The following is a 15,462-nucleotide window of genomic DNA, read 5'->3' on the forward strand; positions in this document are numbered from 1 at the left end:
CCATTCAAGTGACTCTGCACGGGGTGAGTGGCCCCAGCCTTGTAACCTGGGTGTGTGGGAGATTGCTGCGTGCAGGTGCAGCAGTGGCATGGCGATGAGGGAGGGTGCTGCTGGGTGTGGAGGGTCCCCCCTGGGGGGCCAAACTGGTGTGTGTGAGTCCTTAGGGCTCCCTTCTCCTTCCAGGCAGAGGGTGGAATTCCCTGCCTCACTCGCTTTGAGGTTGGGCATGCCCATGGGACTTACTGTAGTCAACACAATGTGAGAGAAGGTGGCGTGCATCATTTCCGAGGGGAAGCTTGAAGAGCTGGTGCAGAAGTCACCACCTCCCTCTTCTCTCTGCCTCGGTGACTACGGAAACATGGATGGGCATGGACCCTCCATGGGCCTGGGTCACTGAGTGAATATTACGAACAGAGTCTCTTCCCTATCGCTTGCTTGGATATGTCACATGGGCAACAAATAAACCTTTTGTTGAGGACACACAGACCGAGAGGAGGTTTGTTATTACAGCCTAACCTATCTGTATCCTTCCCGACAGGCTCGTTCTTGGTATGTGACATGTCGGCATGTCTGTCTGTGTGTATGTGTGATCTATCTGTGGACATGAGTGTGGTCGTTCTTTTGGGGGTGCAGTGTTGCGCTGCATGTGTGCGGTATTCCTCAGTGTGGAGGCAGTGTTACTCTTTGTAAGTGACATCTCTGGGCATATGCACTGTGATAGGAACTGTGTGCGTGCACCTTCCCTTTGTGTGTGTGATGCTATGGTCCAGGTACAGTGAATGTGAGATTTTCCTGTGTATGTGTGTTGTATTTCTGGTAGGCATGTGATCTCTCCAGTGTTGTAAGAATTTTTTGCAAAAACCAGTGGGAGAGAAAGTAGTTTCACTTGGGCACAGATCTTGTTCCTTGGAAAAAACCAGTAACAGGTGAGAAGGGGCCCCATGGGATTCCAAGGGAGGTGGCTACGAATGCCTGGGAAGACCGTCACAGCAGCTTCCTTTCCCAAGGTCCTCTCAGCTACCACAGGCTGGGGATGAGGATGCAAGGAAGTTGGCTGAGGCCCCTGTCCCTTGCCTGAGGGCCACATCAGTCTCAGCACCCCTGGTGACTGCCTCCAAGTTGAGGCAATCGGGCACCACTACTCTTACTTTTCTAGCTTTTATGGGCAAAGCTGGAGGCTCCAAGGCCCCAGACCCAACTCCTATCCCCACACAGCCCCAGGACCCAGCTACAAAGACATCATGGGCTTCTAGCCACAGAACCAAAGCTCAGTCAAATATCATTTTACAATAGAGGTAGGGAAATGGAATCCCCACGAGCAGACAGGACTTGCCACGAAACACCTCAAATGTAAGCTTCTGACTCCTGCTCAGGGCTTAGCTGGTGGCAGTTGGTTCTTTTGAGAACGCTGGGCCAGCAGAGGCCAGGGGGCTGACACTCCATGCCTGCCAGCCAGGAGGTCAGCCCCTGATTGCAGACCTGCCAGCATAAGACCCCACCAGCTTGCCTTAACCCTGAGACCCTCGGTGTTGACGGGGGGAACAGAGGACCATCAGGCAGCATGGTGCAGCGGATGTGGGCACCCACCTGCAGCTCAGTCTGGAAGAAGAACTTCTGAGGGCACTGCGAGCAGTCGTAGATCTTGTCTTCCTGCCCATGCACGGCAAAGATGTGCTGCTGCAACTTGTTGGCCTGGACGAAGACTAGACACAGACACGGCCGTCAGGGCCAAACTCAGGACACCAGCCCAGCCTCCTGTGGCAGCTGCCCCCACAACACTCACAGGCAGGGATCACTGTGGCATAGGTACAGTCAGCCAAACAGTGGGCTACTGGGAGCATTCTTAGCACATACTAGAGGAGGCTCAAGTTAGATAAGCTGAGCTCCGGTACTTAGTGGCTGTGCAACCCTGGGTAAGTCACTTAACCTCTCTGGGCTCCATTTCCTCACTCAAAAAATGAAGATTATAGTATGTCCCTGGCTGGGTGGCTGGGAAGATCAAATGGGATATTGATAAAGTGCTTAAAAGATGGCCTGTCACAGACAAATAAGTGCTGTCCTCCTCATCCCCATCATCAACAGCCAGACACCTACAGGGGTGAGTTTCTTGAACCCTTCCCAGGCCTGCAGGACAGGTGCTATTATCCCCATTTTATACAAGAGAAAACTGAGGTGCCAGGAATGTTAAATGGCTTGTCCAAGGTCCCACCACTAGCAAGTGGCAGAGCCTAGACTTGAATTAAATAAGCTCAGCACAGGGCCTTGTACAAGAAGTTGCTCAACCAATACAAATTCCTATTTTTATTGTTGTCAGCATCCTTGGGCCCCCACACAGAGGCCTCCATGTCCTGGGTTGGCAGACGGGCAGCTGGGGCCCCTCAGTGCCAGCCTCAGAGTGTGACAGTGACAGATGGGTGGGGGCTCCTGAAATGAGGGGAAGACGGCATCAGGGTGCTCAGGGGGCTCTAGGGAGCCCCAGGGGTGTGTGTTTGGGGGATTTGCCCCAGAGTGGACACCCTGGGCCTGGCATGGAGCAGGTCTAGCCCCAGCTTCCTGGTGGCAGGGGTCCCGAGGTGGCCCGGGCCCTGGGCGCACCCAGGAGGTGGCCCAGAGCAGCTGTGTGTCTGGGAGGTGAGCACTTCAGAAATACCCTCCTGCCAGGCGTCCTCCCCAGGGTGGGCTTCCTGCCGTGGCAGACAGCAGATGTCGGGGGAGGCAGGGAAGGCCAGGCTCTCCCACGCACACCGGCTGCCATCTGGGCAGCAGGAGGGGGCCGGCAGAGCCCCTGAGACTTGCCTCAGGCTGGGACAGCCATTCGCCTGGGCCGGCAGCCAGTCTGGGGGCTGGGGACTTGGCCGGCAGAGCTGCCCTTGAACCCTACATCCTGGAGCATGGATGGGAGCTAGGTAGGCCAGGGAAGAGGAAGAACCAGGAGTATGTGAAGCTGGGAGCCCCAGAAGTGCTGAATAGAGCTCAAGGCTCGGGGAGACAAACACAGGGCCCGGGAGGGGAAAACTGCAGCAGAGGGTTGAGGCTGGGTTGGACAAAGGGCTTCCACATGCTGTGTGCAGAGGGCGAGGAGAGGGTGCCAACCAGCCTGCTGATGAGGAGAGGCCAGAGAGCACTGAAGGAGGGCGTGTGTCAGCTCTGAACTGAGGGACGTAGGGCAAAGGGCCTGTTAATCCCTCAGGATATCCCCCATGGAGCCCTGGTCTATAACAGGCCTGCCAAGGAAAGAGGAAGAGCACACACTGGGATCCCGCAATGACGGGGCAGGGCTCCTGCGTTCATCTCTCTCCCCCGAGGGGCACAAGCTGGGTACCTTACCTGTGAAACACACGGGGCATTTGAAGGTGCCGCCCATGCCCTCGAAGCTGTGCTCAATGAGGTGACAGAGGAGCTTGGCCGGGGAGTCGAACATCTGGTTGCACAGCTTACACTCGTGGTTGATGCCTTCCTCTGCAAGGAAAACCCATGACCAGTCAGTGAAAAGCATGCCATGTCCCCCAGACAGGTACTCACAAGGCCTCCCATAGATCCCAGCGCTAACCCCCGTCCAATCCCCAGCACCGGGGCTGCTGAGGGGACCGCAGACACCAAGACTCATCCTGGCTCCACATGGCCTCACCCCTAGAGGCTTACAGACCCCAGAGGACCGGCTCCAAATATGTGGCCCTTGGAGGTGCCATTTGCTGTGATTTCTCCTGCTGATCAAGCAGCCAGGTGTGCAGGCCATGGTCAACAGCTTCAGTCCCAAGACTGGGTCACTGTGCAGAGGCACCCAGGATGAGGTACGGGATGGAGAAGGTGGTCCAACCAGGATTTTAAAAAATCCAATCAAATATTTATTGAGCATATACTATGTGCCAGGAACTTTGCTCTAAGGATTCTTTAGGCAACTAAACAAATCATCTCTCTGCCCCCACTCTGGCGGTGGGGTAGACAGATGATAAACAAAATCATCAGCACATAATGCAGTGTCAGGTGATGTGAACACGTGGCAAGAGCACTGTAGGAGAGGGGTGGGGGCAGGGCCCTGAGGTGGGTCCATGACATGCTGGACAGGCTTGAAGCCCAGCATGGGAACAGAGTGCCTGAGCTCGGAGGGCCAAGAGTGAGGTCAGAGAGGCCACAGGGATGCACAAGAAGAGCCTTGTCAGCCCCTGGAGGACTTTGGAATTTTACTTCGAGACTGACGGGGAGCATGGAAGATACTGCATCAAACGTTCTTTTTATTTGCTTTTCTTTTAAACAAATGGTCTATTCGGTGGATGATGGACAACAGGCAAACTCGCCATCCTGCTTCAGACCAGAACACAGCTCCTCCATCTCCCACCTGGGAGCCGCTGAGACCCCAAACCTTCACCCAAAGGTGTCCGGGGACACACAGTGCCTGAGCACCAGCCTTGCCGGTGTCAAGGAGGCTCAGAGCTCTGGTGCCCTCGCTCACAATCAAGCAGCGCCAGGTTTGAATTCTGGCTCCTCATTCCCACACAGCATGCTGTGGGCACCAGCTCATGTGCAGTAAGATGGGGACAACCTGTCCTCCCTGCCTCCCGGGCTGCAGGAGGACAGAGGGGCCCAGGGGTCAGTGGTGGGGATGGGGAATCCCCTAGTTTGAGCCTCACATCACCTGGGGTTGGAATCCGGCCCTCCCCTTACTGGGTGATCTTAGGCAAGTCACACAACCTCTCTGTACCTCAGTTTCGTCTGTCTGAAACACTCCATAACAGCTTTTCTGTTATAGCTGCTATGAGAATTAAATGAGCTAATACACGCACAGGGGTCTAGAACGGACCCTGGCACACAGCAAGTGCCCAATAAGTGTTTACTGCCAGGCATGTCAGTGTTGGTGAGAGTATTATCTGGGACAGCCAAGGACACGGGTTCCCCTTTGGGCTTCCCCAGGGAACCAGCCTCACTGAAGGCGCCAGGTGCTCTGATTTGCCCTTAAAGGCAAGAATTAGGTAGCAGAGGGGTTCTGCTGGTGGCAAGACATGAACACAGATGGGCTGAGGCTCCTGGCGAGTCCCTGGGTCCCTAGGCCCTGGCAGAGGCTGGCAGAGACAGCAGGCATTCCCCCCGGCCCAGCCATCCCCCGCACCCCCGGGCACCCCACCGCAGAGACGCACACACACACACGTGCACACACAGGTGGGCCTGCCCCACATAGCCCACTGGCTGGAATCTACCGGGTGTTTGTCATGCCCCTGGAGCCCTGGCAACTAGGCCACATACACCCGACAGAGACTCAAACAGATCTTCCATTTATACTAGCAGAAAAGGAATTCATTGACAAGTTTTGGGACACAGGGCAGGCTCAGCACTCTCGCCCCGCAGGCCCCACGCACGTCCTCCACCTCCCTTGGGGAGATGTTCGTCATAATTAGAGATGGCCTCCAGTGTGGGGGGCTGCCTCAAAAGACCCCCCAGTGCATCCCCTGCCCCCTGCACAAATAACATTGCCCAGTACCTGGCACAGGGTGTAGGATCAAGGAAAGAAAGAGACTCCATCCTTATATGTGACCTTATTAGAATGAGGACACCCCTTGGACATTAAGGAGGGAAGGGGTATGTGAAGTTGACAGCTGTGCAGAGTTTTCTGTAAGAATAGTTTATAACATATTTCAGTCTCAGAAATAACCCAGCTTACTTGGAAAACTGCATTTCTGGGAAGAAGAAATGGGTTCGGAGAATTAGACCATTTACTCAAGTAACACAGCCAGATAGGGGTGGTGCAGAAGAGGATACAAAACCTTTCCTATATGCATGTACCCCCGCCATCGTACACCACCTCCAGGCAGCCTGCCCTGACTTGTACCCCTCATTGTACACCACCTCCAGGCAGTCTGCCCTATTCCAGTTCATGAGTGCGCGCACACACACACACACACACACATACACACACACACACACACACACGACTACTCCCTCACTGGGCACAACGACCCTTGATTCCTGTAACCATATGAGTTTTTCTGGGCTCGCCTGCAGGAGGGGCTTGGGAATACTCACAGAGGAGAGACGTCCCCAGGCTGGGCCCTCTCTCCTTGCCCAGCTAGGGGCTCTGGGGGCTGAGACGGCAAACAGGATTTACTGCTCTCTGCCGAGCGGGGGCCTTTAGCCACTTGGCTGTGAATGGCGACGTGCCCATCTGATACACAAACACCGAGAGGACAAAGAAGCCTCCTGCAACTTATAAATCAGAGAAATCATATCTGACAGTCACTTTCCTTTCTCCGAGTGCCGAGCAATTCATCAGCTGGTCCCCCCTGACTCATAGCTGCAGCTACACCCAGCGCCCACGTTCATAAATATGTGCACAGTCAGGCAGCCCTGGAGCTGCAAGCCGTCCGGGGCCCAAATGGCTACCATTTAAGCAGATCACAGCCCCAAACCAGTATCAAAGTAAGGTTCCAGGCTAATTAGATCAAGAGCCCAACAGACCACTGTGTGTCTCGGGACCCTTTCCTCTCTCTCCCCCAAGTGTTTTAAGAGAGTCAAACCTGGGGAAAGAGGGGAGGAGAAATAAAACAAGCAAAAAGTGAAAATGAAGGGAGGGGATGGAATAAAGCCTGAGGGGTTCCCGCAGAGCTGGGACTCACTCCCACTCAAGGCAAGACCTTTTGATTTGCAAATCTTTCTGAAGACGAAGCCTTCTCCCCACTGGAGGGGTTCGAGGTACTCCCTTGGGTGTCCATTACGTGTATCTCTGCCTATGAAACCATCCAGGAAAACAGGGGGAGGGCCGGGGAGGTGGAGAGGGCGGGGAGGGGCTGCCCTAGTTAGTGTGACAAACACTCCTTTGCGTGCTGGTGACCCAATGTGAGCCAGCCCATGGATATTGATAGAATTTGCTAGCACCATCACTCTCACCCCGCAGGCGCTGACAACCTCTCGTTCCACCCCAAGATGCAGGGTCCACCGATAGCGGCACCCTCCGAGAATCACTTTCCTGAATTATATAAGATCGCACAGTGCTCAGCCGACACCTTGGAGCAGAATGACAAAGCTGTCTGGGAGCCTGCAGGCCCCTCCGCCCCGGCATGGGGACTGGAGGATTTTGTGAGTTAAGACGCACGATCGCTTCCCTTCCTTTTCTGTGCCTTTTTTTTTTTTTCAATAGCACATGACAGGCATCCATAAGAGAGACCCACACAACTCAAGTGAATTATGCAGCCCCGCTCATTTGTAAAGTGAAATGCAGATTTCACCTGCTGAAATTCAGATCTTGCCTCCTGTTCCCCATAAGTCGAGGCTGGCACAAGGAAATCTGTTGATTTATTATGATTAAAAAAATAAAAATAAATAAAAACCCAAACTGCCAAACAAACAACCCGCCAAGCACAAAAATCCCAAAGACCCTGTCTCTCCCTTCTCCCTCCTCTGCTCAGGAATAATAAGTGTTAATTTTACACTTCATTTCTCAAAAAAAATAATAGGATGTGCTTTTGCTTAAAACCAAGTCAGCCTGCTGGAACCTTTCAGGCTGAAACTGTGTCAGCCCAAAAGAGGAGCAGAGGGCTTTGTGGAAGAGCATCGTGCCGAGATGATAGCTCCCTGTAATGTCCCTGGTACCGACTTTTGTCTCCAAAAGCATTTGATCCCTGGCAGACACATACTTATTTCCATACGGGTCTTGGGGGAAGCCGGGAGGAGAGAGAGCTGATTATCAGAATCCTGAAGGTGAAGCTCAGGTGGGCCCCACTGATGTCAAAGGCAGGCCTGGGCACACACTCGGAGGCCATAATTTGCTGCCTGGGAGGCAGGAGCGGCAGGCTGCAGCGGGGTGTGGACGGGGCATTGTTCTCGGGCTCTGGTGCACTGAGCGTGACCTGCTCCAGCCACAACGGATAGTCCCTGCCTACCCCCTCTCTTAGCAGGAACCCCCCTTGGGAAAGCTGACCCCAGAGTGGCATCATTAATGCACACACCTGTCTAGGAGAGGACCAATGACTTCTGCCTGGTGTTGACAAGGGGCATGACTAGCCACCTATATCCAGGACGTGGCAATGAAGGACACAAAAGCTAGAGCCGGGAACACTTGGGTTTGAGCCCCACTTCCACCACTCACCCACTGTGTAGACTGGAGTAAGTTACTTTGCCTCTCTGAGCTTCTGCTTCTGCCACTAGAAAACAGGCAGAGCCATTACAGGGCTTTTGTATGGCAGCCAAGCAGTCTTCTTCGGCCACAGGACATCTGCCCTTGCTGAGACCCCAGACCATCCCACACGCCTTCCTTCACTTCACTCAGGGGTCTGCCTAAAGGACACCTCCTCAGGGAGGCCTTACTCAAGACCCACATCTAACACAGCACACACCCCCGTCCTTTCCAGCACCTGGCCCACCTTTAATTCCTGGATAGCGCTTACTACCACCCGGTATATTACAGGGTTCATTGTTTAATTCATTCTCATTCCCTCCCTCCCTCCCTCTGGCACACAGACAGAGTAACATAAACTCCATGAGGGCTGCTTTGCCTGCCCTATGTCACCAGTGCCTAGAACAGGATCTGGCACCCAGGAGACCCTTGATGAGCAGGAAATGAGTGATTTATGTAAAGCACTTAGCACAGAGTTTGGGGTAGGGTGGGAGTGCTGGTAAATGCCATCACTATGCACCTATGGTCACCCCTAATCTCACAGGACTCGGCTTGTAAAACCTCAACTCCAGTAACGCTTTCTGGAACCCCACAGAACAACAGCCTGCTCCAAGACTATGGGCATGGAGAGCTCCCTCAGCTGACAGAAGAGGAAGGGATGCTTAGAGAGGCAGGGCCCCTAACAGGGATGTGGCAGGGCAGAGCGGGGCAGCAGCAGCCCTGCTGTTCACCCCCAGCAGCCCTCTCTGGCTTTAGAAAATTCAAGAAACAGCCACAAGACTTAAAACCTGGGACCCAGCAAGCCACCCCTGCTCCCTGATCAGCCAAAAAATCCGGGTCAGAAGGAAGACAGAGCCGCCTTCCCCATCTCCATGTTTGATCCTGGGGGGTCCCCTCCCCAGCACAAGCGCCGGTTGGCAGCAGGGCTGGGGCTTTCCCTGAGGAAGGGGAGGAGGTAGCCCTGCATGTGACAGCGTGGGACAGTCCAGGCTGTGCCTCCTCTCTCCAAGAGTGTGTCTGGAGGTGGAAGCAAGGCAGGGAATACACAGGCTGCTTGGCCGAGCTGAGGCCCCTCCACTACCAGCCCCAGAAATAAACGCCCCAGACTGACATTCTACAGCACCAGGGACTCAGCCTGCGGCCCGCGCGCCTAGTATCAGGTCAAGTCCTGAGGTCCTGGGGCTCAGACACACACACTGTAAATGGGCGCGGCACATGGTCCTTGGAGAGAGGAAGCATGGGAGCAGAGGCCGCAGCATTCATCCAGGCAAATCTTGCCAGGAGGCAAGAGGGTGAGGTGAGGGTGACCCCAGGAGAGGACCCCTCTGACACCATCCCAATAGATAACCACAAATAGCACAGAACAGGAGCTAGGAACCTGAGCTGTGGGAGACTCTGTCCTTTGTTTCCTGTAAAAACAAAGACCCCCGGGCAGAAAGAGGAGGGCAGGTGATAATATCTGGGCAGCCAGATTGGGCCGTTTATCTATTGATCTGTCATTAAATGCCATGAGGAAATTAACCAGGCCAGGCTGAAGGGAAGGGGAGAGTGACATTTAGGCTGGGAGTCAACCAGGGTCATAGGAGAACTCAGGGTCTGAGGAGTGTCCCTTGTCAAAGGCTGGGCAAGAGCTGGGAGCAGGTGAGTGGTGATGGGGGATGACCATGGGAGCCCCAACACCCCCAGCCCTGGCAGCCCACGGGAACCCACTTCCCTGCCAAGCAGCCCTGGCAGCACCTGGGAGCTTGAGAGAAATGCAGAGTCTCAGGCCTGCCCCAGAGCTGCAGCATTTTAAAGGTTCCCCCATGTTTGGGGCGTCCATTAATGCTTGAGAACCACTGAGCGCGATACAAGGGGCTTAGGGACGCTGATCTTGTTGGAATCCTGCTGTCCTGAAGCTGGGTTTGGGAGCTGTCCCACTGCTTTGACCAATATTCTATGTGGAAGGATCTCTTAAAAGGCAGGAAGTTTTCTAGTCACTTTTTGTCCACATTTTGCAAAAGACTGAAAAATCGTCAGCAATGAAAAATATTTCCTGTGGTTACTCCTGGGATGGAAATGATGCGAGTATCTTTGAAGAGGCTGCTGGAGACTCTGAGGGTGGGTGGCTAACACTCCCCCAAACCATCCCCGCATCACGACTGTCCCCGACCCCCAGTGCCAGGGGCTCTCCACCCTTCGGTGTCCTCATTACTCAAGACCACTCAGCCATGGCTTGAAGGCACAGCCCACCACGCTGCTCCCATTTTGGGCTCACATTTTCCTAATTAATGCTGGAGGATGGGCTGTGCCCTTCCTCCTTCCCCTGGGGGCACCTTCCCAGGCCGTTCTGCCCAGAAGGGACCCATCGTATGGTCCCCCGTGTTTCACAAAGGCTTCTAAATGAGCTCTGGCAGCCTGAACCGGGCCCCACGGGGAACCCAGAGCCTCTTCAAAACAGAGCCCTGACAATTAGGCAGTCTGAGTTTTGAAAGGCTTGGGATTGATGGTGTGGACAGTAAAAACATCACCTGGGGAGCTGGGTGTAGTCCTCCGAGGGTTGCCTGAGGTCAGTTGCCATGGCAACGGAGAATGAGCTCAACCTTGTAACTGACCCTTATCTTTTTTTGATCTGTGGGCCACTTGGGGCCAGGGCTTGAAATCAACTGGAAAATAATCCGGTCACATATCAGAAAGAAAACTATTTATACTTATTTACCCAGGTACCCACCAACGTCCCCCTTCGACAATGCTGTCGACGCCGCAATAAACCGACATCGCATGTGCAAAGGAATGCTACCTGATGGCCGATGGCAGGAGAAAGGGAGAGACCGAATGCCCCATCTGGGTAGAATGTCAATTCCACCCATGGGCACGTGGGTGTGGGTGGGAAGGGTTACCCCCACCCTGCAGCCTCGCTGCTGACCACAGCAGACTGGACTCTCCTGCCTCCCAGCATCTGGTCCAGGCCCACCAAGGGACGGCCTCTGCGATCTGCCCTCTTGCTTGCTATGCAGGCATGTGGTTTCAGCCTGGCTTGATCACTAGGTTGCCTTCCTTGATTCCAGCATCTGACAAGTCTCCCCTCTGCCAGAGGCTGGACAGAGAGGCCAGGTGGAAGTTCATCACTTTCTACACCTGGGGGTCGCAATGGGATTTGGGGAAAGAAGGCTAAGAGAGGAGGAGGACAGAGGCCTTCCTTCCTGGTCCCACACCCAAGGAAGGGCTGGCTGGCTCAACCACCCCAACATTCACCCCAGGGTTTCCATGGCAAGATCGGGCATCTGGCCACACTGCTCTCCTAAGTTATAAGTACTTTGCTCGCTCTCTCCTTCTCTGAAACTCAAATCAGAAGACTCCAGATGGTTCCATTGACCAACTGCTCCCAAGAGCCATGTCAGATGGATCTCAGCTAGGGGTCAGTTAAGCTTGAGAATGATTCCGGGTAAACTCCCTGTGAGATTTCCCATCACAGCAAACAGGACAGCTCAGCGGACAGCCCCCCACTCGCCCTTGTTTCATCAAGACTAGATCCTTCAGGGAGTGGGGAAAAACATGGCTGAGAACCAGGCTACGTGGAGGAGAATCCTGGCTCTGCTGCAGACGCCCAGGGTGACACTGGGCCAAGCGCTTCCCTCTGTGTCTCAGTCTCTGACTGTGAAATGGGGAGAAGGTTGTCCACTTCACAGGGCTGTTATGACAGTATATGAGAGCCAAGTAAAGAATATGAATCATGACCCCCGGCACAGTGGCTTACACCTGTAATTCCAGGACTTTGGGAGGCTGAAGCAGAAAGATTGCTTGAGCCCAGGAGCTCGAGACCAGCCTGGACAACACAGCAAGACCCCATCTCTACAAAAAAGTAAAAAATTAGCCAGGCATGGTGGTGGGTGGTACACTGAGGCAGGAAGATGTCTTCAGCCCAGGACTTTGAGGTTACATTGAGCTATGAACCATTGCACCCCAGCCAGCCTGGGTGATGGAGGGAGACTCTGTCTCTTAACAAAGGCACAAAAAATTTTTAAAATTAAAAAAAAAAATTAAAGAATACTGATCATAATGCTACCACCACAACTACTATTACTGCTATTGTTACTTCTTTTTTTGTTTGTTTTTGAGACCGAGTTTCACTCTTGTTGCCCAGCTGGAGTGCCATGGCACGTTCTCAGCTCAATGCAACCTCCATCTCCTGGCCTCAAGAGATTCTCCTGCCTCAGCCTCCCGAGTAGGTGGACTACAGGCACACACCACCACACACAGCTAATTTTGTATTTTTAGTAGAGATGGGGGTTTCACCATGTTGGTCAGGCTGGTCTCGAACTCCTGACCTCAGGTGATCTGCCTGCCTTGGCCTCCCAAAGTGCTGGGATTACAGGACTGAGCCACCACACCTAGCCTGCCATTGTCACTTCTGACATGACTCTACCTGAAACTCCATGCCCAGGCCTGGTGACATGGCACATACAAGCCCGCTGTGGGGGCCATCAAGGCAATGGAACCCTGCTCCTCTTTCAGGGCATATGGCCAGCCATGCCCATGCCTCCACCCCAGTAAATGTTTAAAGACCCTTAGCACCTGGGACATCATGTGTTTTCTCATGGCACGTCCTATGCTACTTCCATCTTCAAAATGTTTCTGTGTCAGCTTTCTTCGTCTCCATCCTCCTCTACCTCCACACCACTCCCATATTTTCGATGGCAAAACTCGTGTCCAGATTTTAAGACCTTTTGTTCCCTTGTGGTTCGCTGCAGCTTCCTACTTCGGGCCATATGAGTTGACTTTGCCTCCCCTCTGATGCTCCTGGGCCAAGTTTCCCATTTCTTTATGGTTCTTCTTGCTTCTCTCTCTTGAAATTCCCTGAGATTTTCATGAAGGTCAGAGCAGGGCCTGACTGAGTCAGGGGCGTGATCAGCTGCATGCACCCCCCAACCCCTTGGCCCTTGGCCAGCCCTTCCCCATAGATGGGCCCATGCAGAAATCTCCCTAACCTGAAAGGCCTCAGCGCCCAAAAACCGCAGACAGAGGGGCCCAGCCTGGATGGGATTACCAATGGTGGCTCCTTTCAGCTCTGAGAGCTGATTCCACACTGCCAGGGAGCTAGCACTGAGGTGCAAGTGGCCCCGGGTGGTTAAGGAGAACATCGCCATCACAGAGGGTCCTGCTTGCTAACTTCCTATGATGCTGGCGGACATATCCACCTCCCGGCTCTCTGAGCGATCAGCAATTGCTCAGAGTCACATCACTAGCAGACACATCCAAATCCCAGCTCTCTGAGCGATAAGCAATCATGACGGGTGGTCTTTGGCAAAAGAAAAGACAAAGATCAGGTCCCGGACATAACACCAAGAGACAGGAGGTAACTATCTCAGCTTCTTAATAGAAAGAGAATGGATGTCTGAGTGATGAAATAAACCACACACAAGAGAACAAGCAGGACTTCACTGAGAACCGAGGAAAGAGAACTCTTGGAGTTCTATACAACTCAGAACTTCTCTGCTTGCACACTTTCAGAAGGCATTCCACAGCCCTCCTCACACACATCCCCTTTTACCTGTAAAGAACTGAAGACTGATCACCTCAGAAAATGAAGATTCCACTACATCCCTGGGGATCCACTAGGTAAAAACAAGTAGCTTATTCTTTCTTAATATATCAAACACCTACTGATGTATATCACTGATCTTCAGATTAAAGTTTTCAACCAGACGATTGCCTAAAAATCCATCATGTTAATAATCCTCAGATTAATGGCCTCTAATAATATACAATTAACATGACAGGCAGGTTGCAAAACCCTTATTGTCACTGACCCTGCCAGGGACACATGAATTACCCCTGCTTCTACTACAAGGGTTTTCTTTACTGCCGACATCATTTTTTGTCCCCACCAAGATCATTTTTTAAAATGAGCAAGAGCAATGTGTCAAAAAGCCTGACAGTTACCAACGGGCACACACAAACACAACACACACCTGCAGAATGCAAGAAAGCAACATTTTTCAAAAGTTCCCCATCTAGGTAAATACAGACAGAACTTCTCCTGCAGTTACTAGTACTGAAAGCAAAAAACCCCCAGAGTTCAACTTGGAAACTGGAATTCACCACTTTCTCAAAGTCCACCTTGACCTGGTTCACTGGACACCACCCTCCAGCTGAAAAAATTAACAATGAGACTAGAAAATAATGACTGACTTCTATTGAAAAGCTTTAAAAAGTAGATCCACACTGTCAGTCTAGTAGTTACTGGCCACCTGTGGCTCTTTCGTTTCTGGGTGGTTTTTCTTTTTTTCTTTAGGTTTTTGGTTTTTCGTTTTTTTTTTGAGACAGCATCTCACTCTGTTTGCCCAGCCTGGAGTGCCATAGTATGATCACAGCTTAGTGCAGCCTCAAACTCCTGGGCTCAAGAGATCTTGCTGCCTCAGACTCCTGAGCAGCTGGGACTGCCAGAGGGCACCACCACACCTGGCTAGATTTTTAGTAGAGATAGGATCTTGCTATCTTGCCCAGGCTGGTCTCACACTCCTGGCCTCAAATCCCAAAGTGCTGGGATTACAGGTGTGAGCCACTGTGCCCAGCCTGTGGCTATTTAAATTTAAATTAAAGTTGAATATATTTAAACATTCAGTTCCTCAGTTGCAATAGCTAATGTGGCCAGTGGCTACCACTCTGGGTAATACAGAATATTTCCATCATTTTAGGAACTTCATTTGGAAAGCATTGTGTTAGAATACAGGCAAGGTGAGGGCAGGGGCTCTCCCTGTCTTATTCAACACTGTAATCCCAGAGCCTGCCACAGCGTTGGGCACATAACAAGTGATTAACAAATACTTATTGAACTGTGGAATGTGAGTGTCAAATATTGTGAAGAACACCTCAGCCCTTTGGCTGTTAGCACTTGCTTGCAATCACAATTGCCCTGCCTGAGAAACCACTTAGATGTGAACTTCTCTAATGTTCAACATAAACCTACACCCTGATAATTATGTGGGCACTTTGCCCAAGGTGGGTAAGAATATGATGAACACAGGAACACTGCAGAGTCATGAAGTTTCTCTGAAGGATGTAACCCAAATACCATAACTTTGAACCAACAGGTCATATGGTGGATCAATAGCACCTAACCAGTCAAGAAGCCCACAGGCCACTGCACAACTGAGTTGCCTTTTAAGCCAGCTGAGCCCTGTGGCTCATCGAGGAAATAAATGCTTGGATTTCTGATGCTGAGCTAAGTGGTCTGTGCGATTTCTCAGCTCTGCTTCTGCAGGCTATGTCTCAGAGAGCCGGGTTTTTGCTGTGACCCAAGTAAAATGAAAATTGAAGCTAAATTGGAAATTCAAATGCAACATGGAATAAATGAATACATTCAAATCAATGATACTCCC

General features: G+C 52.4%; 1 protein-coding gene across 1 annotated transcript in view; it reads right to left on the bottom strand.

The window, feature by feature from the left end:
• ZNF423 (zinc finger protein 423) overlaps positions 1–15,462 on the bottom strand; it is a 365,642-nt gene that overhangs the window by 31,167 nt on the left and 319,013 nt on the right. The window contains exons 6-7 of the mRNA XM_032157297.2: positions 3,328–3,459; positions 1,588–1,703 (exon numbers count right to left, since the gene is read on the bottom strand). Coding sequence (XP_032013188.1) covers positions 1,588–1,703; positions 3,328–3,459 — 248 coding nt within the window. The remainder of the gene's footprint in view (positions 1–1,587; positions 1,704–3,327; positions 3,460–15,462) is intronic.

Source organism: Hylobates moloch, unplaced genomic scaffold, assembly GCF_009828535.3.
Source record: "Hylobates moloch isolate HMO894 unplaced genomic scaffold, HMol_V3 SCAFFOLD_6, whole genome shotgun sequence".
In the NCBI taxonomy this organism is placed as follows: domain Eukaryota; kingdom Metazoa; phylum Chordata; class Mammalia; order Primates; family Hylobatidae; genus Hylobates; species Hylobates moloch.